This window comes from Cydia fagiglandana, chromosome 20, assembly GCF_963556715.1.
Source record: "Cydia fagiglandana chromosome 20, ilCydFagi1.1, whole genome shotgun sequence".
In the NCBI taxonomy this organism is placed as follows: Eukaryota; Metazoa; Arthropoda; class Insecta; order Lepidoptera; family Tortricidae; genus Cydia; species Cydia fagiglandana.
The window spans coordinates 10951774-10976973 of NC_085951.1; the positions used below are offsets into that span (position 1 = coordinate 10951774).

At 37.9% G+C, this 25200-nt stretch overlaps 2 protein-coding genes and 1 long non-coding RNA gene across 3 annotated transcripts in view; 1 reads left to right on the forward strand and 2 right to left on the reverse strand.

The window, feature by feature from the left end:
• Positions 1 to 1502: 1502 nt before the first annotated feature.
• On the reverse strand, positions 1503 to 10509 carry LOC134674426 (uncharacterized). The gene is made up of 3 exons (XR_010099607.1): positions 10035 to 10509; positions 7530 to 7718; positions 1503 to 4665 (listed from the first exon to the last, which is right to left on the reverse strand). It is a non-coding gene; the product is annotated as an uncharacterized LOC134674426 (long non-coding RNA).
• A 79-nt stretch (positions 10510 to 10588) lies between these two features.
• Positions 10589 to 13672, forward strand: LOC134674331 (cytochrome b-c1 complex subunit 9). The gene is made up of 2 exons (XM_063532366.1): positions 10589 to 10768; positions 13546 to 13672. Exons 1-2 carry the CDS (start codon positions 10628 to 10630, stop codon positions 13579 to 13581), a joined length of 177 nt encoding a protein of 58 aa, XP_063388436.1. The 5' UTR covers positions 10589 to 10627; the 3' UTR covers positions 13582 to 13672.
• A 297-nt stretch (positions 13673 to 13969) lies between these two features.
• Positions 13970 to 25200, reverse strand: part of LOC134674333 (leucine-zipper-like transcriptional regulator 1) — a 42286-nt gene continuing 31055 nt past the window's right edge. Inside the window, exons 14-16 of the mRNA XM_063532367.1 lie at positions 18644 to 18770; positions 17834 to 17991; positions 13970 to 16222 (exon numbers count right to left, since the gene is read on the reverse strand). Coding sequence (XP_063388437.1) covers positions 16034 to 16222; positions 17834 to 17991; positions 18644 to 18770 — 474 coding nt within the window. The 3' untranslated portion in view covers positions 13970 to 16033. The remainder of the gene's footprint in view (positions 16223 to 17833; positions 17992 to 18643; positions 18771 to 25200) is intronic.

Below are 25200 nucleotides of genomic sequence, written 5' to 3' on the forward strand. Positions count from 1 at the left end.
GCCATGCGACGTAAGCGCCAGCCGCCATAAGGTACCTTTTGCCGTGGAACGTCACCTATATTCTTGTTCAAATACTAAACGGTTCGTTTTTTTTTAAATAAAAAATACTAAATATGTAACATTTGACGTTTTTTGAGTACCAAATCTTGACATCCGCATCCGCATCCGCGGATGTGAGGCTTTAAATATCCGCATCCGCGGATGTCATAAAAAATCTGCATCCGCAACATACCTGGTTCGCATTAAGGCGACCCTCATCGCACATATATGTCTTATTGCTCGTTTTCGGGCCAAGTCTTGAAACCAGGACCTAACATTGGTTACGCGACCTCTTAAAAGGTGTTCTTCCACTCAACGCGGTGTGTTGCTAGGTCTTTCCATGAGTTGCAGTGCTTTATTGTTAAACGCAATCATATTACGCTTTACGCAGTCTTTAAAGCGGAGTAATGACGTCTTACGTTGCACTTGCCTAATAGCACTGTCCATTCGTTAAACATGCCCTAGCCGCCGCAAACGTCTCTGTTTGAGTAGCGCGGTCTCAGATTATAAGCGCGGTGATACTAGGAAGCTTAGCAAACTCCAGCGCACTTTCGTTGGTAACCAGTAACCCTGTCTTTCCATGTTATGTTTAGTATACCATACCTACCTACTCCGAAGGCAGCGCACGTGGAAGGTGTTAATTAAGTCTTCGTTCCTGATTAGCTTACGACGTCCAGGTTTCGGCCCCCTACAAGAGTATTCTCTAAAGACACAAGTTTGGTAGACAGTTATTATGGTCTTTGTCGTAAGGTGTTTGTTATTCCATACGAGTACTCTTGCATATAGCCCTTCGGTTTGCATTATAAGAATTCAGCTGTGACCCAGTTACACCTATACAAACTCTTTAGATAGAAATAGGTTTTTTTACCTTTTATTTTAGCATAGGTTTTTTTTAACGTAGTATATTTATAGTTCCCTACGGTAAGTACCCTAAAAAGGGCAGCAAAATTAAGCCTACCAAAAGTAAACGAAGTATTAAACACATTGGCTGCTCACCATCCTTCACCTAAAGTGTATCTCCCACGCCCCTTACAAATTTAGTGATCCCAGCATCTGACTATACATTTATTACTGAGGTCAATAAAGAGGTAACGAGCTTTCGATTCTACTGGTGATGCTCATGGGCACACAGAGAAGATTACGTGATCCCAACGGTGATGTTCAATGTTCATGGCAGCCAACGTGTTCAAAGATTAGCCTGCCAGGCTTTCCAGTTATATTAGGCTATATTGGTGTGCATATAAGTGAAACAACGACATATGTGCAACGTCTTGTAATATATTGATAATGATAGTAAATATATTTATGGAAGCATAGATTAAGTACATTTAATGTAGGCAATGACTAATGACATTCATTTATACAAATTAATAATAAAAATATCATTTAAAGTATATACTTTAAATGCTATTTTACGCACTAGTGCGGGAAAATAGGACCATAATTATATAATTATGGTCCTATTTTCCCGCACTAGTGCGTAAAATAGCACTTTTCGTGCGTATGTCAAAAGCTTAAAGGGCCATGTACTGTAAAACGTTGTACGATACACGTGCGAATAGGTAATTTGCAAATCGTGTGGATTTATTTTCGTGTTAATTTATCGCCACTCGTTCGAATTTCCTCTTTTCCGCACTTGTATCGTAAATAACTATTCGCCGCCCTAGGCCCCAGGCCCTGTATAGCCGCCTCTTTCAATAGCACTTGAAAGAGGGTTCTATGAGGTTCATGTTGTTCTAACTAAACAGTGATAGTGATACGTTTCAGCATTAGAACATTATATTTTTCACCACACCTACTCGGAAAGGCTTTCTTAGCACTTCAAAAACTGATAGCAAAGTTGCATTTTATTCACATGTGAGGCAAAGTAATCAAATGCAAATTTTGAGTTGTTTTCTTATGTTTGCTGGTAGAACTGACTTTTATGATGATTTTGGATGATAAATATTTAATAGGTAACATTAATTTGGATTTGATTTTGTTTGATATTTTACATTTAATATTTGCTTCGGGTCGGTGTGGTGAAACATTTTGTGTTTCACTCGGGAGCAAATTTTGTTTAACCCTCGCGCTTTGAAACCCTCGCAACGCTCAAGATTCCATTTTTTTAACCACTCGCTACGCTATCGGTTCAATTTTGGAATCTTTCGCTTGCTCGGGTATCAATATTAGCACGAGCGATTGAACAACAACTTTGCCCCCGAGGGAAACAGATAACTGTTACTGCGGGGCGGGGGCGGGGTCGGGTGGCGGGGGCCTGACACTAGGGCTGTTGACATGAATCGCGAATATATAACATGTTATATGTTTACCATACCATAATATTAGAATGCTGCAAGTGTATATTTGCAAGTGTAAATATGCTTAACAAATTATTTAAAAATATTAATCAATAATTATCATGATAGTATTAAGGTTCAAATCTATGTAACGGCTCATACGAGTTAACATGTTTTGGTAATGTATTTAGGACGATCGACCACCTCGATGTAGACGAGTTGAATCTTAATACTATCACGATACGGGATACGGATTTAAAGGACATTGTTGCTTTAGCACGTGGCTAGGTATAATAGAGGTAGGTACGGGAGCTAAACCGCCCGTAGGTATAAAAGAAATAATGGTTTTTGTTAAAAGCTTAGGGTCTTAGGCGTAAAAATAAGGCATAGGTATATACTATAATAGTAGATGCAAATAATCCAATTAGCTCCAGGATGGTAGTGTAATATGTGGTTCGTATACTTCGTATGCGTGCATGTGCCTCCATCAATTGGTTGAACAAGACAGATTCGAACTGTCGACCTCCGTCTGTGGTGATGTGAAGAGCATCAAGCATGCCAAACCGAGAAATCTACCAAAACCAAACCAATCTACTAAAAGTTTGCAAAGCTCACCGTTTCTACTACTGTTTTAACATTGTTCTATTGATAAATTACTTGGCTATCGGCTACCATAGTATTTGCGGATTCCTGAATTCGACGCCACTTTTATTCTACACGTCGTGAAAAATATTGCGGCGTCGATTTTGGCGTCCTTTGTGTGACGTAACACAAAAAAAACACATACATTTTCTTCATTTTGTGTTACATTCTTTCATATTTTTGTGAATATTCCATTGTGTTACCTACACTTTTTTGCAATTCACTCGTTTACGGGTTTTACTAGTGCTGCACTCTGGCAACAGAACATTGTATTCTCTATCGCCATAATTTGTGACGTTTTCAACCAAAAGGTTAACATTGTCGGTTGTCGACGAGGCTGATTTCAAATTGAAGCTTTATGGAAATAGCGCCTTATTGACAACAGATAATAAGAACCCATTTGGTTGAAAATGATACATTTGTCCCTATTAACATAATTTAGCCATAATTTCATGAAAGCATTTTTCAGCTTTAGATGTGCATATGCAGTCATGCACATCTAAAGCTGTAAAATACAGACTTATAATTCGAAATGTAATAAGTGACTTAGGAACATATTCCGATTGATCAAACTTTAATTATTCTATGTGCGGCAATTAGCACTGTACGTAAATACATACCTATTTCGAAAATTTAACCGGCCATATGTAAGTACTTACTGCAACTACAAAACGTTGTGCGAATAGTTAAGGTGGTTCGCTTTCCATACAAAAAACAATTGCGTTATATTAAGTAATTACACACTATTAGGTACTTATGTAATTGTTTTTTTTTGTATGGAAAGCGAACCACCTTAATTGCCAACGAGAGGCGATAAATTGAAACACGATCTATAGGTCAGGAAATGAATGCTCAAAAAACGTTGTAGAGGGAAATGCTAGGAACACAGTTTTTGACTCCGTAACTTTGTTTGGACTATAACTAGTCTACCCCCCAGCACCGGGGCTACAGCCGGGGACTTTTGATATGTTCACCTCCTAACTAGTCCAAACAAAGTTACGTAGTCAAAAATTGTGTTCCTAGCATTTCCCTCTATAACTTCTTATTGCTTGGCCTACTAAGGGAGTTCTACTTTTCGAACATGTATGTTTGGGACTGCTTCTAACTCGACCTAGCAGAGATACTATTTTCTTGCGCATGATTGCGAGAAAACTTCTAGCTTCGCAAAACATGCCAGATGCACTACATCTACGAGGTAAGCCCAACAGCATTCTGAATGCATTGTTATACTGCACTTTTAATGCATCGTAGGCTCGCTTCGTATAGTTAACCCACAGGCCACTCGAGTAAAAGGAATGGCAATATGCTCTAAAGAGCGTTGTACCTTGACATTACTGATATTATTAACATAAAAGGTTTACATTTGCTCCATGTGAAGCTGTTGGAGGAAAGAAAATAATAAAACTCATGAACTTTCCTTTTCAATATTTTACTGACAGGTGAATAGGTTCTAAAAATGTAGTGCAATTTCCTTTACCTTCGTATTTTCACGGATACGTCCGAACGTCTCATATATGCTACTTGTATTTCAGTCAATACAAACAGTACTGAGGCGAGGTTGACTAAAGTAGCTTTTATACCTAACTATTCGTATCTTCCCCTGCAATTGGCGACTCACACGAAGACGTCAGTCGCCCGAGGCGCGCGACGCACGTCCGGCGCCGGCGACTCAGCAGAGACTCATTCTGGCTGCTTGTATCAGCTCCTGAAATTTGAGAATAATTATATTTAGAATATTTGTTTAAAATGATTTTATCAGTGCAACATGAACTTTAATTCACTTTCATAACTTTCCTGGCTTATTTTATATAGGCCCTACATACATAGATGTCGCTAGAAATAGGTACGTAACTTTTCTGAAAACCTAAATGTTAAATGTTTTAAAATTATGCCTGCTTATATGACCTTGTATTATCGTAGTTTATATAAACTGATATGTCGTTTTTACAAACACTCCCTCAGTGGACTTGTTGTACAAAGTAGCAACAAAGGTCTTTCAAATTCTGAAAGTGTCATTACGGGATTGTCCATATGAGTATGACACCAACGAAACGGCCAAGCCGTACTGTTTGACCAAGATGTTGGCTTTATACTGTTAGAGCTTATAAAGTTAGGAATGACAGAGTAAAAGTCTTGGTACCTACTACGGGATCTGATAACTTTTTTAGTGTAAAAGCTTTATGCAACTAGTCTTGGCAACACTTTACATTAAATGTTTTCGTGGGTTGTTCTAACCTCAAAAGTAGTAAGGTTGTCTGGAAGAGATCGCTTTTTAGCGATAAGACCGCCTGTTGTTTAATCTCTTCTTCCTGTATTATTTGTATTGTTTTCTGTAATGAGGTGTGCAATAAAGAGTATTTGAATTGTATTGTAGTACCTATACTGTAATTGAGGTAATCTGAAATAAAAACCGGCCAAGTGCGAGTCGGGCTCGCGTTCCAAGGGTTCCGTATATTACACAATTTTTAACAATCAGTGCCGGATTAAGATATTTTGATGCTTTAAGCATTTCTAGACCATGGTGCCCCCTCTCCCTAGGGTCATCAAGATTACATTGATTTTTTTTGGTAAATTGAGAGAAGTTCAATGCCGCATTACAGCTGAGAATGGAAATCAGTCACATCATTTTATCACGAAAATTGACAGTGCCGTTGCAGTAATGTTGCAACAGATTACCTAATACTGCTGCAGTCGCCACCCGAATGTCACACCTTTATCATATCTAAGAAAGTGATTGAAACGCGAGCGAAGCGAGCGCGAAAATTTTTCGATATAAAAACGCAATATGATAGACAGTTGTACATTTTTACTTTTAGTATGGAAATCAGTCACATCATTTTATCACGGAAGTTTTAATCATTTTTTATCATTTTATTTGCGATAAAAAAGGTTATATACAAGTTGTTTCTGTAAAATTATACATTTTTAAGTCCCATCTTTCTTAACTGACTATGCAGCATGCAAATTTTAGTGTAATATATACCTAACTTAACCTACTTAAACTAGTTTAATACAAATTAATTATCAACAACAATAGAAATAAAAATACACTGTCAATTATGAAATAATAATATATCATGTATCTATCTCAAACAAAACCACTTCAATTAACATAATTTAAAAACTAGATTGTTGATTTACAAGGTATTCATTAATATAATAAAATGTCGAAGACAGCAGCCATTGAAAAAGTGCTCTTTTAAATTTACTATTGGGCAATTCTCTTATGTTGTTGGGTAACTTATTAAATATATTGACACACATAGCATAACAATTTTTCTTAAAAGTGGCAGTTCTTTGCATTTTATTTATGACCAGCCTGTTAGTGTTCCTAGTATTTCTTAGGAATACTTCGTTGGCTGTTTTAAACAGGTCTATATTTAACTTAACTAAGTTGACAGTACTTTGCAACAGAGTAATGTTGCTGCAGTCGTCACCCGAATGTCACCTTTGTCATACCTTAGAAAGTTATTGAAAAGGCGAGCGAAGCGAGCGCGAAAATGTTTCGATATAAAAAACGCAATTTTACTTTTAGGCCGAACCAGGCCCGAATCCTGGCATTTTGGTGCTCCCCCCTGAACGTGGTGCCCTAAGCACGTGCTTGTTTTGCTTATTGGTTAATCCGGCACTGTTAACAATGTATTGTTTATGTGAAACGTGAGTGAAATCTAACACTTTAAACTCTCGCGTTTTGTACATATATTTAATTACACAAACGGGTCTACCGCGTTTGGACGCGCGTTTGGTTGGCGTTTGTGGGTTTGTTGGGACGTCAGTCTTTCCGTGACCACAGCTAGTGCAACTCAGCTGAAACGTCGGAATTAAAGGTAAAAACAATGAAATTATATCGCGGTAGACCCGTTTGTGTAATTAAATATGTGATTGAAATCTCTTTAAAAAATCCGTAGGGGTCGGATCTAAAACTGTAATTAAGTCCGACTCACGCTTGACTGTACATTTATAATAGGTTTTCCTGTCATCTATAGGTATAGACCTATTTTATGTATTTTTTTCAAAATTTTAGACTTAGTAGTTTCGGAGATAAAGGGGGGGGGGGGGAATGGTCATTTATTGCCTATTTTCTTGAATAACTTCTAAACTGTTTATTCGAAAATTATAAAAAAAATATATTTGAGATCCTTACAATAAGCTCTTTAATTTGATATGTAACATGATATAATTTGAAATTTTTTTTTTTAATTTTTTCATTTACCCCCCAAAAGTGGCCCCCATGATTAAAATTAATTTGTTTACGTTACATGTCCATATTTGGGTCACAAACTTACATATGTGTACCAAATTTCAACTTGATTGGTCCAGTAGTTCCGGAGAAAATCGGCTGTGACAGACGGACAGACAGACAGACAGACAGACAGACAGACTGACAGACAGACGCACGAGTGATCCTATAAGGGTTCCGTTTTTTCCTTTTGAGGTACGGAACCCTAAAAAGGACTATAATTATTAAAATCATTTAAATTAATTAAGGTAAATGTGTGGAAGACTGTCAGGTAAGACGACAAGCTCTTTCAATCCTTCAACTCTTGCACTTGTGCATTCTCTACTTACAGAAGTTTTGTACAGCAGAATAAGCGAATCCATGTAGATGTAGTGTAGGGACGCTCGGCAGGAAGCAGGTGGGCTGTCGATCACGTGTTGCGTTCATTCAGCCCAATTCCCTAGAGTTGGAGCTGCAGCTAGGTTACTGTCCCGGCGGCATTAAGTGCCACACCATTCTCCTCGAATCTTCTTGTTTTCCTGCAGAACAGAAGAACATCTTTAAGTTCGTTTTCTTTCAGTGTGTCTTTACCGAATGTATTATATCGCGGTGCCGCATACATGAATTACATGATAAGTTCGCCTTTGTACTAATGATGTGTGTTCTTTCATGTTTTATGTTTCTTTTTGTACAAGGACTATACCAAACAAATTTAAGAATATCCACAGATGGCTCAAAAACAAATGAAGGGACCGGATGTGGTGTCTTCTCGGAGGACCTGAACATATACATCTCAAAACCCCTGGGTTACACTGGGAACACAATACGGGATTCCAAGCTGAATGTGTAGGAATAATGGAAGCTTGCAAAGCGATAAAAAGACGAGAAGTAAAACAAGAAAATATACTAATACTGTCAGACAGTAAATCAGTACTGCAAGCACTAGGTAGCTACAAACTTACATCGGAACTCATACTTGAATGACATCGAGGCCTCACTGAAGTGAGCAAAGAAGGCAACAAAGTAACAGTATAATGGATAAAGGGGCATAGTGGATCAAGAGGAAACGATGCAGCGGATGAACTGGCCAGGAAAGGTTCAGAAACCAGCTTCACAATAAGTTGTTGTTGTCCTAAGGCACCCCAGAGGTGCAAAGGGCCTTCACAAGCTCGCGCCACGCCTTCCTATCTTCAGCGACCACTCTGGCCTCGCTCCAGCTCAACCCGACCGCTCGTCGTTCATTTGTGACGGACTGCTGCCAAGAGTGTCACAATAAGTACTGGACTAAAATGAACACCTGTAGGCAGACCAAAGAACAAAACTACAAGCTTACACCAAAATATTACTAAAAACACCCAGACACGTTTTACGATTACAGTGAGTTTTTTAATATTCCACTAGTAATTTAATAATTAATACAGGCGTGACATTTGTATAGTACCGATATAAATTACATTCTCATTGTTAATAATAATTTCGATATACCTATTGCAAATTTTAACGATTAATTTTATTTATATAATTTGGATTATGTTTACAGGTATATGCACATAGAATACTAGACCAATACTAGTACTTATATGGAAAAAAAGACATGTAACAAATTGTTATCAATAAATTTTTCATTTCATTTCATTTCACACCAACTACGCAAAATAGTAGGATTAATCACAGGTCATAACAGACTAATCCAGCGGTCGGCAACCTTTTAGCAGCCAAGGACCAAATAGTAGTTACCGAAGTTGATGCGGGCCGCACTTTGTTAATATTTATGACTTTATCAGACATTGTTGTTTGTCAATATTACATACAAAATAGCCTAGGAGGCACGCGGGGTGCAAGTGAGAGGTTCGCGGGCCGCTTGTTGCCGACCGCTGCACTAATCAAACACCTACATAATATGGGTAAAACAGACAGCCCCATGTGCAGAGTGTGCATGGAAGAAGAAGAAACAGTAAAGCATATTCTCCTACACTGTAGGTAGAAGGTAGAAGTATACAGGAACCAATACCTAGGGACTCCGTGCACATTGAAGGAGGCAGTTAGCGACCTGAAGACACTGCTAGGTGTCATGGAGGAGCTGGGGCCACCCCATAAACACAATTTTTTTGCTCTTAAGTAGTAGTTTTTGATGGTGTTTGACCCATTGATCAGTGACCCAGTCTCAGTTTTTCTGATAAACAGCTGTCTTAATGGACTCACCAATATGTTTTGCAGAAACCTCCACCTTGTAGCATACACCTTGTTTTCTCAGTCAATCTCAATATAAATAAATATATTGGGACATTTTTACACAAATTGACCAAGTCCCACGGTAAGCTCAAGAAGGCTTGTGTTGTGGGCACCCAGACAACAATATAATTATTCAATATACAAATATCTGTCTCATCAAACAAATAAATTCCCTAACCAGGATTTGAACCCAGAACCATCAGCTTCACCGGCAGGGTCACTAGGCTAGGCACCCACTAGGCCAGACTGGTTGTCAAATATAACCAAGATATTCTTTTGAACAAACTGCCATGTCACTGCTGGTTTCAATCTGTGCCCTTCATAATCTACATACTTACTGCTGTCTGTCTCTCATGCAGTCTAAAAAAATTAAGTGTGGGGTACAAACTTTGTGTCGGTCGAAAGTCGAAACCCTCTTGCCTTATCTCCTGATCCACCTTTCAATACTGGTCATCACTCAAGTAATTTTCCAAATTTCTGGGAATACTTCTAGCTCGAGACAGAGGTTAAATATGTGCCATAGCGGCTCCGCCAGCACCATGCTGTACAGTCCATACGCACGAGGGAATACCATGCGGACACGAAGATTTTTTTAGCTTAAGTTGTTGAATTGCGGCACTTACCTCCAACTTCGGCTTCTCCATTAATTAATATTTTTTCAGTACCTCGTACCTCTACTGAGTCTACTGTTTCTTTTATTAGAATTCATTTTATTGTATTTGTAAACCAACAAGTGTCAATACAATACTGTCAATGTCACTGAAAGATGGCACTAGAAAAAACCGATTATTTTTAAATTGTCAAGAGCTAATGTCAGAACGTCCCTACTAATTTTGACAGCTCCCTTAAAAAAAAGAATCTCTCTGGTTTTTGGCTTCCTATTATTGGGTCGTACATTATTGGGTCGGGCTTTCTCGACCTGTACCAATAATGCGCAGCCCAATAATTGAAAGCCAAGGGACTCAAATTATTGGACGCGAATTATGGGGTCGTACATTATTGCCCTGTGAAAAGAGTGGCTTCGTATTATCGCCCCGGACCAATATTGCGCGGCCCGAGAATGCTCAACCCAGGAATGTACAGCCCAATAATACGCGTCCACCATGGACGCCTATTATTGGGCTGTACATTCTTGGGTTGAGCATTATTTGGTCGTACATTAGTGGCTCCCAATTTTGCGAGACCTTTCGACGTGCGAAAAGAATTTTCTTCGAAAATGTCTGTCTTGGCTACGCTAAACCGTACTTTGTTCAAAAGAACATCGACGTTTTTCTTGGCCGTCGCTGGTGGTACTTTCTTCTTCGAGCGAACGTTCGATGTAGTAGCAGTTTCCATCTTCGAGAGTATAAACAAGGGAGTGAGTACTTAGTTATATAATTTTTGTCTTGATGATCTTAGTTCTCTATTTAAAACAATTCTCTTTGAGTGTTAATTAACTTTGTGATTAAAAGTTGGTAAGAATAATAGTCTTAAGTACATACTATTGCCAAATGCCAAGAATCTGCTGAAAATATCCTTGAGGTTAAGAGTTACATATCCAATAACTTGTTGTCTGTCTACTGTCTCCTTGTGTCCTGTCTACTGAAGCCCACCCAGACGTTGTCTATCATATATAAATAGCTAATAATTATGTTGGATAGTCCAACTATGTATGTACTGACTTACCAGTTATCAATTTGTAGTACAGTCATCAGCAATAGTATCTTACACAACTAGGGCCGCAAAAATATATGACGCGCTCTTATTGCGCTCCAAATAAGAACGTGTCACATATTTTTGCGGCCCTTGTTGTGTAAGATACTATTGCTGATGACTACTAATATTTTGTTTTAAGACACTGCACACTGTCGCTTTCAGTATGGGTCAAATGACAGAGGACCATTAAATTAAACATGGTGTATATTCATTGTAAATCAGTGATACTCAATCTGTGGCCTGCTAGGTCATCCTGGTATAGACACATTACCTTCCCATAGCCCTCATAATAAAAAGGTTGAATGGATTGTGTAAAATAATGGTTCCAGAAAAATCATCCAAATGTCTCCATAAATACAATTATATTTTGTAACTTCTTTAATTCAAAAGGTTGAATATGCCCTCACAACAAAAACTAAGAATCTCCTGGATCAAAGAGCCGCTTTAATAAATGCAAAAACCACAGACAATTGAAGAGAAATAGCCAGAATTAGTAAAGAAATAAACGAAAACATAAGAAAAGATAGGAGACAACGGCGAATGGAAACAATAGAGAGACATATCAAGCAAACAGGAGGAATAAAAAAGGCGTACAAAGAATTGACCAACAAAAAGAAATGGATTGTTAAGATGGAAAACAATAGTGGGACCGAGAAGACTGACCGACAAGAAATACTAAAGATTGCTACAGTTTACTACACTGAACTATATAAAAACAACACACTAGAAAGAGAAATAGACTTGATAGAGGAATCTCCAATGCCTTCTATCATGCAAGAAGAAATTGAAAAAGCTATTGACACCCAAAAAAAGGATAAAGCACCTGGACCAGATGGAATATGTAACGAAACACTAAAACGAATAAAACCTGTAATAACACCCATACTTACCGAAATATTCGATACTGTTATAAATACTGAAATTATCCCAAAACAATGGACTGAATCTAACATAATCCTCCTGTTTAAAAAGGGGAACCATTGTGATATTGGAAACTACCGACCCATCAGTCTAATGTCCAATATATACAAGATCTTTGCAAAGATTATACTGAAGCGAATAGAAAGAAAACTGGACGAAAATCAGCCTATCGAACAGGCAGGTTTCCGGAAGGATTTCTCAGTACTAGACCACATCCATACAGTAAGGCAAATTATAGAGAAATATACTGAGTACCAGCTAACATATTACATAGCCTTTATTGACTACAGTAAAGCATTTGACTCTTTAATACATTCAAAAATCTGGGAAGCCTTAAAAGATCAGGGAATAGAGCACAAATATATAAGGATTATAAGAAATATTTACAAACACAGCTCAGCATGCATTCAACTAGAAAAGAAAGGCAATATGTTTCAAATACAAAAAGGCGTGAGGCAAGGGGACCCCCTATCACCAGCACTTTTCCTAGCTGTATTAGAAATGATCTTCAGAAATATGGAATGGGATGATCTAGGAATAACAGTAAGTGGTCGCACACTAACGCATTTGCGATTCGCGGATGACATTGTGTTATTCGCAAGAACATCTGGTGACCTAAACAAGATGGTTAATGATCTAGCATCGGAAAGTGAAAGAGCTGGACTGAAGTTAAACCCTGAAAAAACTAAAATTATGACTAATGGCAAGAAGGATCCAGTAATCGTGGACCAGAATCAAATCTCTTATGTGGAAGAATACATATATCTTGGGCAATTGATGTCTCCAGAAAACAGTATAAAGAAAGAAATTCAAAGAAGAATAGCGAACAGCTGGAATAAATACTGGGGACTAAAAGAAATAATGAAGGACAAAAACTTACACATATCAACTAAAAGCAAGCTATTCGACACATGCGTCCTACCTGTACTAACATACGGAAGCGAAACATGGGCTCTAACAAAAGCCATGTCAGGTAAACTTTCCATATGCCAGCATGCGATGGAAAGAAGTATGATAGGAATCAAGAGAACGGACAAAGTAAGAAATAGCAACATCAGACACAAGACTAAAGTTCAGGATATAACTAGAAAGATAAGAAGACAAAAATGGAAATGGGCTGGTCACATAGTCAGAGGAAAAGACAAGTGGAGCAAACTAGTCACGCAATGGTACCCAAGAGATGGAAACAGAAAGAAAAGTAGACCAAAGAGAAGGTGGGACGACGACATAAGACAGGTCGCAGGAACAACTTGGGGTAGAGTGGCCACAGAAAGGCCAGAATGGAGAAGACTGGAGGAGGCCTTTGCCACCTGGCAAACAGACACACAGAAATGGAAAAAAAGTGAAATATACGAACATGAATAATGTATTGTCCGACTAAAGGCTAAAAATAAAATAAAATAAAATAAATAAAATGCCCTCACAAAATAATGGCCAGGAGACCAGAACTTCTACACCAGAGATTTAGGGAAAGAAGTACTTATATAATTTTTAATGACTCCTGTTTTTTTTTTACAGAAACTCTGGAAGGACATTGAACACAAGTACAAGTAATGAAAAGTATCCAACATCAAATGGATTAATTTATTAGATAATTTTGTTGAGAATAATGTGATTTAATTAAACATAACTTAAAAATAAACAAGTTATTTCATTTGTCTTAGGATATACATATTTATGTCACTAATTACTTAACAACAATGTCATGTTAATTTTAATTTTTAACAAGCAGAAACGTCTGCGAACGATGCTATTAAGCTTAGAATAAATTTAAAAGTGGAAAAATTACTGTCTTGGGTGAGACACATCGTAACTGGTGAATTTCCAATATGACTTGGAACTCCGGTAGCCGTTTAAGAAGTATAACACTCTTACGGTAGATGTCGCTAAGGGTCCCCTTGACCTATAATATGGTGGAAAGATTTGCTGGCTAGGGATGAGGTCTTGGTGGCTCAGATGGCAGAGCGCTGGAGTATCGATCCAGAGGCCGTGAGTTCAAGTCTCACCCAAGACAGTAATTTTTCCACTTTTAAATTTATTCTAAGCTTAATGTCATGTTAGATGCAGTAATATGATTTTAAATGTATCAATACACTTTAAAATGACTAGATTAGTAAATATTTCTTACATATCTATAAAAGAAAATTACGTAAATAAAGTGCACGCTAACATGACATCTAAACAAGTGCTTCTCAAAACATTTAATTCCATTATGGTGCAGTCGACGTCAAATATATGTTTACACTTTTCGCTTTATTACTAAGGAGTAAGGTGCAAAAGTGTAAACATATATTATCTTTGACGTCCAATTATAATCAATTTGGATTTTAACTAGCCTTAGACCATTATCTTAATGGGAAAATAATCTGTTTAACCTTTCCCATGCTTTGTCCAGTATATCTTCCACACAATTTGGGCTGTAATTTACAATTTCAAGATTCTTCAGTAGCAAATATTTGATAAACGCATATGAAGGGTTAACACATTCACTGCCCCCAACGCACATGTGCGTTCACGGCCATACAAGTTTGTTCCTAGGCCACGCTCCCTGGCAGTGAATGCGTTAAGCTCTTCGCAATCAAAATTAGCACTAGCGGTTAAACAATAACTTTGCCGCCTTGTAAAACAAATAACTATTTTTTTAGGTGTGTATATAGTTTGCTAAAACATGTAGTAATATTCAAATTGAAAACGTATCTCCTATAAGCGTTAATAATATAATAAATGCAGTCTTAGCTAACAAATATAATACATTGCCTATCTATATGTATAGGAAAGTTACACAATCTTTATAACATAACATATATCTATCTTTTCACTCTGAAATTAATAATGTTCTTTTTTATATACAAATCAATGTGTTAATAACTTATATATCTAATAATTGACTACGTATAATCAAAACTGTTGCATGACATATATAATTTCTATACAGTACAGTCGCCATCAAATATATCGATGCGGCCAAGGTGTTCACAAATATCTGAACACGCTTCTACTGTCAAGGCGTTAGAGTGCGTGTTCATATATTTTTGAGCACCTCGGCCGCTTCGATATATCTGATGGCGACTGTACAAGGACTCGCCCCATTTCTACAATTTATGTATTATCAATTCATCATCGTTCTAATGTGTCGGTGGACGCCGACCAGGGAAGCGTACGCGGCTGTAGACTTCATGGACGTCTGTTCAGTTCAATACGGATAAGATAGTCGTTGTCTACGTGACAGCGTGATAAAACGGCATCCGTCACTTTCATACGCGCTCTGTTAAAGTGACTGATATTTTGTCACGTGGACAAAGTCGTCCATAATAGGCTTGCAGGCCTAACTACTAATATGGGATGGTCCGGTTTCCTACAATGGTCCTTATCAGCCGTGTTTGCGGACGAGACCGAAGGGAGCGAGCCAGACTGTGGAGTCTCATCATCTCATGTCTAACTAAGATGTCTTAAGTTCAGTCAGTGGGGACACACTCCTGACTTCGGGCAAACTCGGCTCCGTTCGGCTCAGCATTGCTCCGAGCAATTAATAGGGTTGGCACCACTTGACGTCCTTTTGCGTGCACGACCACAGATAAGATAATGGCTTGAATTTTGACAACCCTAAATAGCCGAAAGGGATAGCATGGTTCGTCCCCGAATCGCTATCAAACTTCGGTTTTGTAGGAAGTGTCCTTTCTGCACGGTAGTACTATTATTTAAACTGCAAAACGTAATTAAAGACCAAAAAAGTAAGACAAGTTGCCACTTTTTTACTAGCGCGTCTTATGTTTATGTAAAAATAGTAACTAAAAGTACTTTTTTAAATTGCAGGAGTAAAATTACTAATAAATAAATTATCTCAGCGTGATTATTTATCAAAATCAATTTACTATTTTACAAACAATTTATTGCAGTGGCAACATTGTCTTACTTTTTTTGGCCTTGAATTACGTTTTGCAGTATAGTCTGTGGTTCAGTAAGCGCGGCTGTGGACTGCATGAATGTCGGTTTAGTTCAGTCCTAACTACCAATAGTTGGGATGGTCCTTCCTCCTGTGGTCGTCGTCGGCCAGCGTGTCGGCGGAGGAGGAGGAGGGGAGGGAGCGCGGCTGCGCGGGGAGGGGGGAGTCGGCGCGGCGCGCGGTGGCCAGCGCCACCACGATGTCGACCAGCAGGGGTTGCGGGAGGGTCTTTATGGACTCCTGGTGGGCCAGCTGTGGAAAAGATTGGTTAACGTGATTATTTTGTCAGTTTTAAACTCATTGACGAACTTATAGACCATGTTTTTATTGAATTCCGTTAACTTCGGGGTATGATTAAGTACGTTTAAGTGAACTAAATGCCGGTAGTAAATTTCCAAAAATTTTTTTTTTCCTTTTCTTTCCAAAAAAAATAAGGTATAAAAAGTAATTAAATGTAGCATATACTAGTAGCGTTGTTGAAACACGGACATTACATTTAACTCAACCAAACAATTGAAATCTGTGACATATCAATGTCATTTCGAACATCGATCAACCGAGATCGTACTTAAGTTTAGTAGCAAATATCTCTTCACTCATTCTAAACACTAATCAATATGTAAACCGGCCTTAAGGCAAAAGTACACGCTTGTAGACGCCTTATAGGAAAAAAATAATTGATTATCTCCGAAATGGAGTTAATTCGAATATCGGTGTCTTTGAGAAAGTTACTTGATTTAAGCTCAGGAATGCACCCTTGCAATTAACGGAAATAAAAAAAACACGATGTATAGTTTGTCAAAGGACTGTCTCATTTCAATCGTAGGCAAAGAGAATCATACTATCTTTGTCTTACACTAGTACTAGCACACAAAAGAAAAAGGTATAGTTTTCCCGACTCTTACTGACAGACAATTGGGTTTGACCAACTCTAAGGACGGGCCTTACGGGCTATAAGAATGGGGCTAGTACAGCGGTGTCTCGCACACTAATTTGAGCCAATCGTGCAGTCTAACGCCACAACGCCATTGGTTGATGAGCTCGCATCATGCACGCGATTGGTCACAACTAGTTGCGTTAGACTGCACATCATCATCATCCATCATTTCAGCCTATATACGTCCCACTGCTGAGCACATGCCTCCTCTCATGCGCGAGAGGGCTTGGGCTATAGTCCCCACGCTAGCCCAATGCGGATTGGGGACTTCAACACCTTTTTGAATTTCTTCGCAGATGTATGCAGGTTTCCTCACGATGTTTTCCTTCACCGAACAAGCTAGTGGTAAATATCAAATGATATTTCGTACATAAGTTCCGAAAAACTCATTGGTACGAGCCAGGATTTGAACCCGCGACCTCCGGATTGAAAGTCAGACGTCATATCCACTCGGCCACCACTGCTTCCTGCTTGCTGCTTAGTCTGCACGATAAGCTCGAATTCGTGAGTGACGCCGCTGAACTAGCGCCATTCTAATCCTCATTAGCCCGTAAGGCCCATGCTTAGATATATGTCAACATTACGTACGATTTAAATTGATTTACCACAGAGATAAATCGCAGAAATAGGTAAAATTCGTACTATAGATACGGAGTCATCTCTGTACAGCTCATTTACATCAACAGTCTGAACGACGAATTTTTCTTAGTTTACAAATCTTCTCCAATTATGTAACCCTTTAACCATTTCACATTCCTTTCTAGTCATTCGATTTCGAACCGTAATTCTTAATGTAGAGATGCGTTTTTGTTTTAAGTTATGATGGCAAGTATGTTGCCGCTACGGACTAAACGGTTAAAAAAACATCTGCCAACTTTAAAAAAACAAGAGGTAAAGTAGGTACGTTATCTGGTGACATGGCTCACCTGGTAGAAGTTGTGGACGATCATCTTGAGCGCGTATTCCTTGATGTCGGCGGCGCGCATTCGGTCCGCCGCTTGTAATATCGCTAACACGTTGTCCGGGGTGACATTGCTCTGTAGATTGTGCTTGCAGAATACTTGGAGACGGTTGTTAGTGAAACCTAGATTAGATTTGATGATTTATTTCATGAATGACAATTACATTCTAAAAAAGGATTGAATTTTGACGATTTGTATTGTTATAACTGCTGTCACTCCCAACTCAGAGGGCCAGAGGGAAAGCCGGCTCAGATTGGAATAAGGCCAATTTCATTATCGTAAAGCTGAGGTGTACCGATTCTTATAAACTTTACTTATTGGATTGGAGCCTCCCGCAAATATTTATGGCGTTATTCATAAACGTCTTTTAAGAGTAACAAGTCTACTATATTGATAATTGTTTGTCCATATATCATTTTGACATTTGCTTATGGTCAAAATTGAATAGTAGTTTGCTACGTTTTATAAATAAGGGGGTTAGTTTTTAACATTTTAAACGCCACAGACGGCAATTGACGTCAACGCAAAATCGTGTCAACGACGCCAAAGACTGCATTTGCCGTCAATCGTTTTTGATTAAAATCTACTGAAAAACACCCCACTTTTAGGTTGGTGTCAGTGCCACGGCAAATGGATGCGCCGTTTGGCGTTCAAACTAAAAGGTTGATGGCTCTGGATACAGGCATTTATCAGTTAGTTCAACTGCCTGCCTGCTTCACAAATAATAAATAATAGTTATGTAGTAAGAAATAGTCGCTTAGTGATGATAATTACCGTAATAAATGGGAGCTTGGAACAAATAGAGCGAATCTTCCGTAGGCATGTTGGTGTCTCCATAGTAAATGTAGCGCAGCAGCGAGTCGAAAGCCTCCTCTGAAGGCACCGTGTCGCATATCTGAATCTGTAGGGAAACAGGATGTCAACATTATGATGTGATGTCGGAGTCAATAAGTATTGTCGTTTTTAGTACATTTACGATACAAGTGCGAAAGGTAGGAAATTCGCAACGAGTGGTGATAAATTGAAACACGACCGAAGGGTGCGAATTACCTTTTCGCACGTGTAGTGTACAGTTGACGTCAAAGATATGTTTACATTTTTCGCCTCATTACAAAGCCATGAGGTGCAGAAGTGTAATAGTTATTTACGATACAATTGCGGTAAAGACCCATATAACCATTCCAGTCGCAGAATCATCAAAGTGGTAACTAAATGTCAGATGTGTCGTAACAGAGTCCACACAATGTGTCTAGAATTGTTTCGAAACAAAGTGTCGTCGCCGTGTGTACACTTTTCCGTAACAAGGTGTCGACACATTTGTGTGCACTTTGCGTGCGGTTTGCGACTAAATCTGACAGCAAATTTGTGACAGCAAATGTCAATATAAAATACCTCTGGAAAACCAAGGTTTGTCAAACTACTGTTAGTGTCTCGTGTGCTCGTAAGTAATTCTAGTAAGTCGTCATGGGCGATGCAAATGATAATAATCGACCAAAACCATATAAACACCCAACACCCGTCAACCTTTTACAGAAAAGTTTTTAAAGAAATGCAATAAGCTACTTAGGTCAGCCAACGAATGCTCCAAAAAGTTGTAGAGGGAAATGCTCGGAACACAATTTTTGACTCTGTAACTTGGTTTGGACAAGTTAGGAGGTGAACATATCAAAAGTCCCCGGCCGTAGCCCTTGAGCGGGGGGAAGAGAGGGGGCTTTGAAGGTCCTATTTTCCGGTTTTTCGATTATATCTCGGAAACTATGCATCTTAGCGACATGGCCACTTATAAATACAAACTGAAAGTTAATTTAATTTGTTACAAGTTTATTCAGTCAATTTTTTCGATATGTTGAATAGTTTTTGAGATATCCGCTCTTGAAAGTTTATTTAGGGCTCTCAATTTTATCTTGATATATCTACATCAGTGAAGGTGCTAGGTCGGGTATGGTATCGTTTTCGTATAAATCTGGGTTGCTGAATGTGAATCCATTTAAGGTATCACATTGACACCATTCCACAAAATTAAAAAAAATATTTTTAGGGTTCCGTGCCTCAAAAGCAAAAAACGGAATCCTTATAGGATCACTCGTGCGTATGTATGTCTGTCCGTCTGAATACACAAAATAGTTCTTTACCTATAGATGACAGGAAAACCTATTAGAAATGTGCAGTCAAGCGCGAGTCGGACTTAATGTCCGGAACCCTTAATACGCGAGTCCGACTCGCACTTGGCCGGTTTTTTTTAAACTCCTCTTGACGCTTAACCGCTGAACCGATTTCGTTGAAATTTGGTATAGAAATAGTTTGCGTCCCGGAACAGGACATAGGATAGATCTTATAACCAAAATCATCTTTTGAAGGTGTGAAAAATGGCGTGGAAATTTGTACGGGAAATCAATAACCGCTGAACCGATTTATTATTGAATTTGAGATGGTCTACATCTTCTAAAAAAACATGACTTCAAACCTAAACTTAAACAGTATTAACTTCAAGAAGTCAATTCTGAATTCCCCCCTACACCTCATTTCACACCTTTAAAGGATGATTTTTGAGATAACTTATTATGTCCTGTCTCGGGACTCAAAATATATGTGTACTAAATTTAAATTAAAACTGTTCAGCAGTTTAAGCGTGAAGAGGAGTTTAAAAGAAAGTATTTTAATAAGTTTATATGTTTTTACTTTGGAATGGTGTCAATGTGACACCATAACTAAATTTGGTACCGCGAATTTATACGAAAACGATACCAAACATGGCCTCGTAGCTTTACTATTGTAGTAGAAGTCAAAATAAAATTGAGAGCCCTAAATTCTTATTACTTGGCCAAACTTGTGTAGAAGGAAAAGGAAAAATAAAAGTCTTCGGCAGGAATATAAGACACAAATATATTTTTTTTGCGTTACTATTTCAATCATCAAATATAAACATATACTTGGTCAAGCAGATCTTGTCAGTAGAAAAAGGCGGCAAATTTGAAAAATGTAGGCGCGAAGGGATAGCGTCTAATAGAAAATTTAAATTTCGCGCCTTTTTCTACTGACAAGATTTGCTTGACCATCTATACCTTGATTATATTATTCTAGTGAGATCGACATAGATAAACAAAAACATTTACTTAAAAAATTACAAGATCGAAATGTCACGGAACTTGTCAGAGTAATATGTGAAAAATAAAAACTTTTATGCCAAAAAAATCTGGACACAATTTAAGAAGCATCCAATTGCGTCAAGGAATCATCTGTATTTTTGCTTGTTTCATTACCTCCTCGCTTCTTTTTTTGTCCTTTGTATTCTGTAGCAATTTGTTAGATCTGAAAATAAAGATAACTTGCGTCGTCACAGATGTCGATTTATAGGTTTTAGGGAGTGCAGAATTCGAAAACGATGATCATTTTATAATCCAAGATGGCGGCTACGTATTTTGTCATAAAAGTCGTCATGAATATCGTTTTATAGGTTTTAGGAACTGCCGATTTCGAAAATGATGACCAGTTTGGAATCCAAGATGTGTGCCGTGCACTTTGTCATAAAAGTCGTCATGGATATCGTTTTATCTCTATTTCTTCGTATTATTCTATTCTTAACCTCCAGAATTGCACTCCAATTAAATATTACTACTACTTATTTATTTATAAAGGAAGTGATGAATACATAAATATGTATATACATTAAATATTTTTTGTCGCCGTTGGAGTTAATGGAATAGTCGACGCTGAAAATATGCTAGTACCTCACCTCATTTGAAGTAAGACATTGTAACACCTCATTTTATTATTATTATTGTTTCTCCTTTTTGGACTTCACGGGCCTATAAATCCCGGTCTTTTGATAGGCTTGCGTGGGGATATAGATCCAACACGTAGAGGCCCTTTGGAGAGTTTTAATGTCATGTAGAACGCCTGCTGGAACCCGTTCACAGGCGCAACAATAGACACCCGTGAACCGGTCGCAGCAGGCATTGGGACTATTGTAGAAGAAGTGAACAGTATACCGGTTTATGGATTGATGTTTGGGTGGACAATGAGACTGGGCTATTGTAAAAGAGGTCCGGACACCTGCCATAACAATGTAAACACCGTCATCGAGACAGGCGATGACTCGCCGCTTACTAGATGGGCCCCTGAAACTGCCGTCGTAAAGACGACCAGGAGCAACATCGGTGTGAGCGGCTCAGGGGTGTCGAGAGGTGTGCGCCGCTTTCTACCCAGTGGCTGTTAACAGCCACTGTGCCAACTCGCGTCTTATGCATCTTTCACTTCCACCCCTGGAGCATATAGCTCTAACGACTCCTCTCTGGACGGCCAATTAAGGCAAGCCAGAGCTGAGAGTCCTGCGGGTCTCCTTGGGGTCCACTCCGACCGACGAAGACACGCCGGAGACGGAGACCCTGACCGACTCTCGGGAGTACTCGGGTCCGTGGGGTCGTTACTCCCCAACAGCTCGCCACAAGCTGCCCTTATTATTATTATTATTATTGGTGTGTTAAACTAGATGATGGTGAACCGAATTAATAAATATTGTAAACATCGCAATTATTGTAAAGTGTTGTATGCTAAATGCATATTTTACTCTGTTACTATTAGATTGTTACCAAAACGATATCAGAGTTTTAGTGTACTAGAATATTTTAACTAGAATATTCTAATATTGTCCAAAATACGAGTCTATTAAACATGGCTGAAATCTGTTTTCCTACACCAGAATCATAACTACTATACAATCTGGTAATATTGTAAAATATTTTTTTCTCCGTGCAGGTAGCGAGTACTGAGCGTGCACCGGAAGAGGCTCATAAGACCTTAACAAGATAATACCTGACCTCTAAAACAAACACTCATTCTTTGAGAGTGCCTTACCTCTCCTACACAGGTATACAGTGAAACCGAGACCTTTTAGGGACCTGCAAATTTCTCTCACTAAATGACGTATTCCACTTAGGTACCCAGTGTCTCAGATATCCAGGTGCCTAGTAGGTAAATAAATGTAATTTATGTTTTATTTACATAGATTAAATTTAATCTAGGTCGAATAAATCTATGTCACCAATTTCTTAAGTACTAATGGATCTTAAAATGGCCATCTACCTACATAACATCATAAATGAATTCGGCTCATTCATTCGCATCAATATGCCTACCCATGCCTAGAGCTACCAAAGAAAAGTTTGTAGAAATTGTCAAACGAAACTTAAATAATGATGGGAAATTTTGTCTGTCATCCTGATACATTTTAATCTTAATTGGCGTTCGATTCTTTCAACTCGTTTACAATACGTTTTCAAAAAAATACATAACATTAAATATGTTATATTATGTATAATTAACTAACTATCAATTCACAGCACTTAATTCAATAGGCGTGGACTAGCTAATGATCATAATATTCATTATTAACCCATGGGAATATACACCCGCGCTTGACTCACGCTTAATGATCGATACCTATAATATAATTTTAATCAACTGTTACTAGGTAACCCATTTGTTTTGTAGAATATGCTAGGCTAAGCTACCATGTTGCTGTTTTGTTCAGACTTGTTTTATGAAATTCGAAGAATAGAATAGAGGGGTTTTATTCGAAGAACAGAGGTATTATTTTGAGCGCGAAGAAGATTAATGATAGGGCAAAATAGAATTCTTACAAGTGAATTTTATTATTTGATAGTTTTATGAATACAATAGATTTGTCGTACCTATCTATCAAGAGGCCAAATACCTCGAACATTTGATCCATATAATAAGAACAATTCTATTAACAGTCAAACATATGCAAAAATTACACGCACCTACCTATAGTTCGTTTTTTTTAGCATTAGAAAGAACTTCGCAGAAGTAAGCTTGTGGTTCCAAATCTGGCACTTTTAGCGGTAATCATTTGAAGTAAATTATATGTATTGACCATGCTACATTAGATAATTCAATAATTATTAACAATTAAAGAGCCTGATAAAAACTGCACGCTTGCTTCTGTGGAGTTCTTTCTAATGCTAAAAAAAACGAACTATAACTTTAAACTAAAGTAATGAATGTGTATATCATGTATCGTCATGATACACAATTCATTAGATGAGGTGTTGTACAAAACTCTACATAGGTACTTCCTGTAGATCAAATTAAACGTGTTTGCTATGTATTACTCATCACACAAAATATTATTGCTCAATAGCCATTAATAATATTTCATTGTATGTAATCAGTAATCAATAATTTATTGCTTTCATAGGTACAATTAGGTCTTACATTAGAATGGTGAACAAGCTATGAACCCTGTAAGGGCACTACAATTTAAGTATGTAGCTTACAATCTAACAATAATATTATGTAATAATTGTTGCTTGGTTTTCTTGTTGCAAGGGGAAATACTAAGTAAATTAAGAGACATGTGTCGGGCACAAGTATACTCGTATCATTTATGGCCACTGTAGGTATTCTTTGTATCTATTTTTTGTTTTATGATAAAGTCGATGAAATAAATGTTTTATTACTAAACTTTATAAACTCGATTCGTTACAGCATAAAGTTTTAAAACTTATAATAAATGGTTACTATGCCTATACATATGCACCTACCCATTCAAATTTCAACGGACCAAAAACAGGACAAAGGACGCCAAAAACTATAGTAGGTATATCTGCCCTATCTATATTGTACTGGAAATTAATAAAAAACAAACCCCTTATTCTTCGATGCAAAAAAATAGGCGTAGGTATCTAATGTAGGTAATTAGAAAGGATAGGCTGAGGTCTGAGGATACCTTTATTTGGCTTTGTAGCTTATTATGATATTAGGTTTAATCTATGATAGTGCCCTAAGTTAAGTATTCAAATCTATTTTATATAGCAAAATGGTTAGGTATTTATTACTGTAACTTCCCATATAACCATTCCAGTCGCAGAATCATCAAAGTGGTAACTAAATGTCAGATGTGTCGTAACAGAGTCCACACAATGTGTCTAGAATTGTTTCGAAACAAAGTGTCGTCGCCGTGTGTACACTTTTCCGTAACAAGGTGTCGACACATTTGTGTGCACTTTGCGTGCGGTTTGCGACTAAATCGCCGTGTGCCTGCTACACTGCCACATCTCAAAAAACCTTTTTTTCGAGAAATCGCGTCTCAAAGTTGTGAGAGTATAGTTCAGGGTGTTTAATAGGATTTTACTCCTTTAGTTTTAGGTCTATGAATTTAAAATATAGCTTTTTTTACTCGGAATGATATAACCCTCCTTATGACTATGCCACTTTTTAAAAGAAATGTATATTTTTTAAGATACAGGGCCCGAAAGACAGGTATTTAGTGTTGTGGCCGTATTGCAGAAACGTTTTTTTTAAGATTT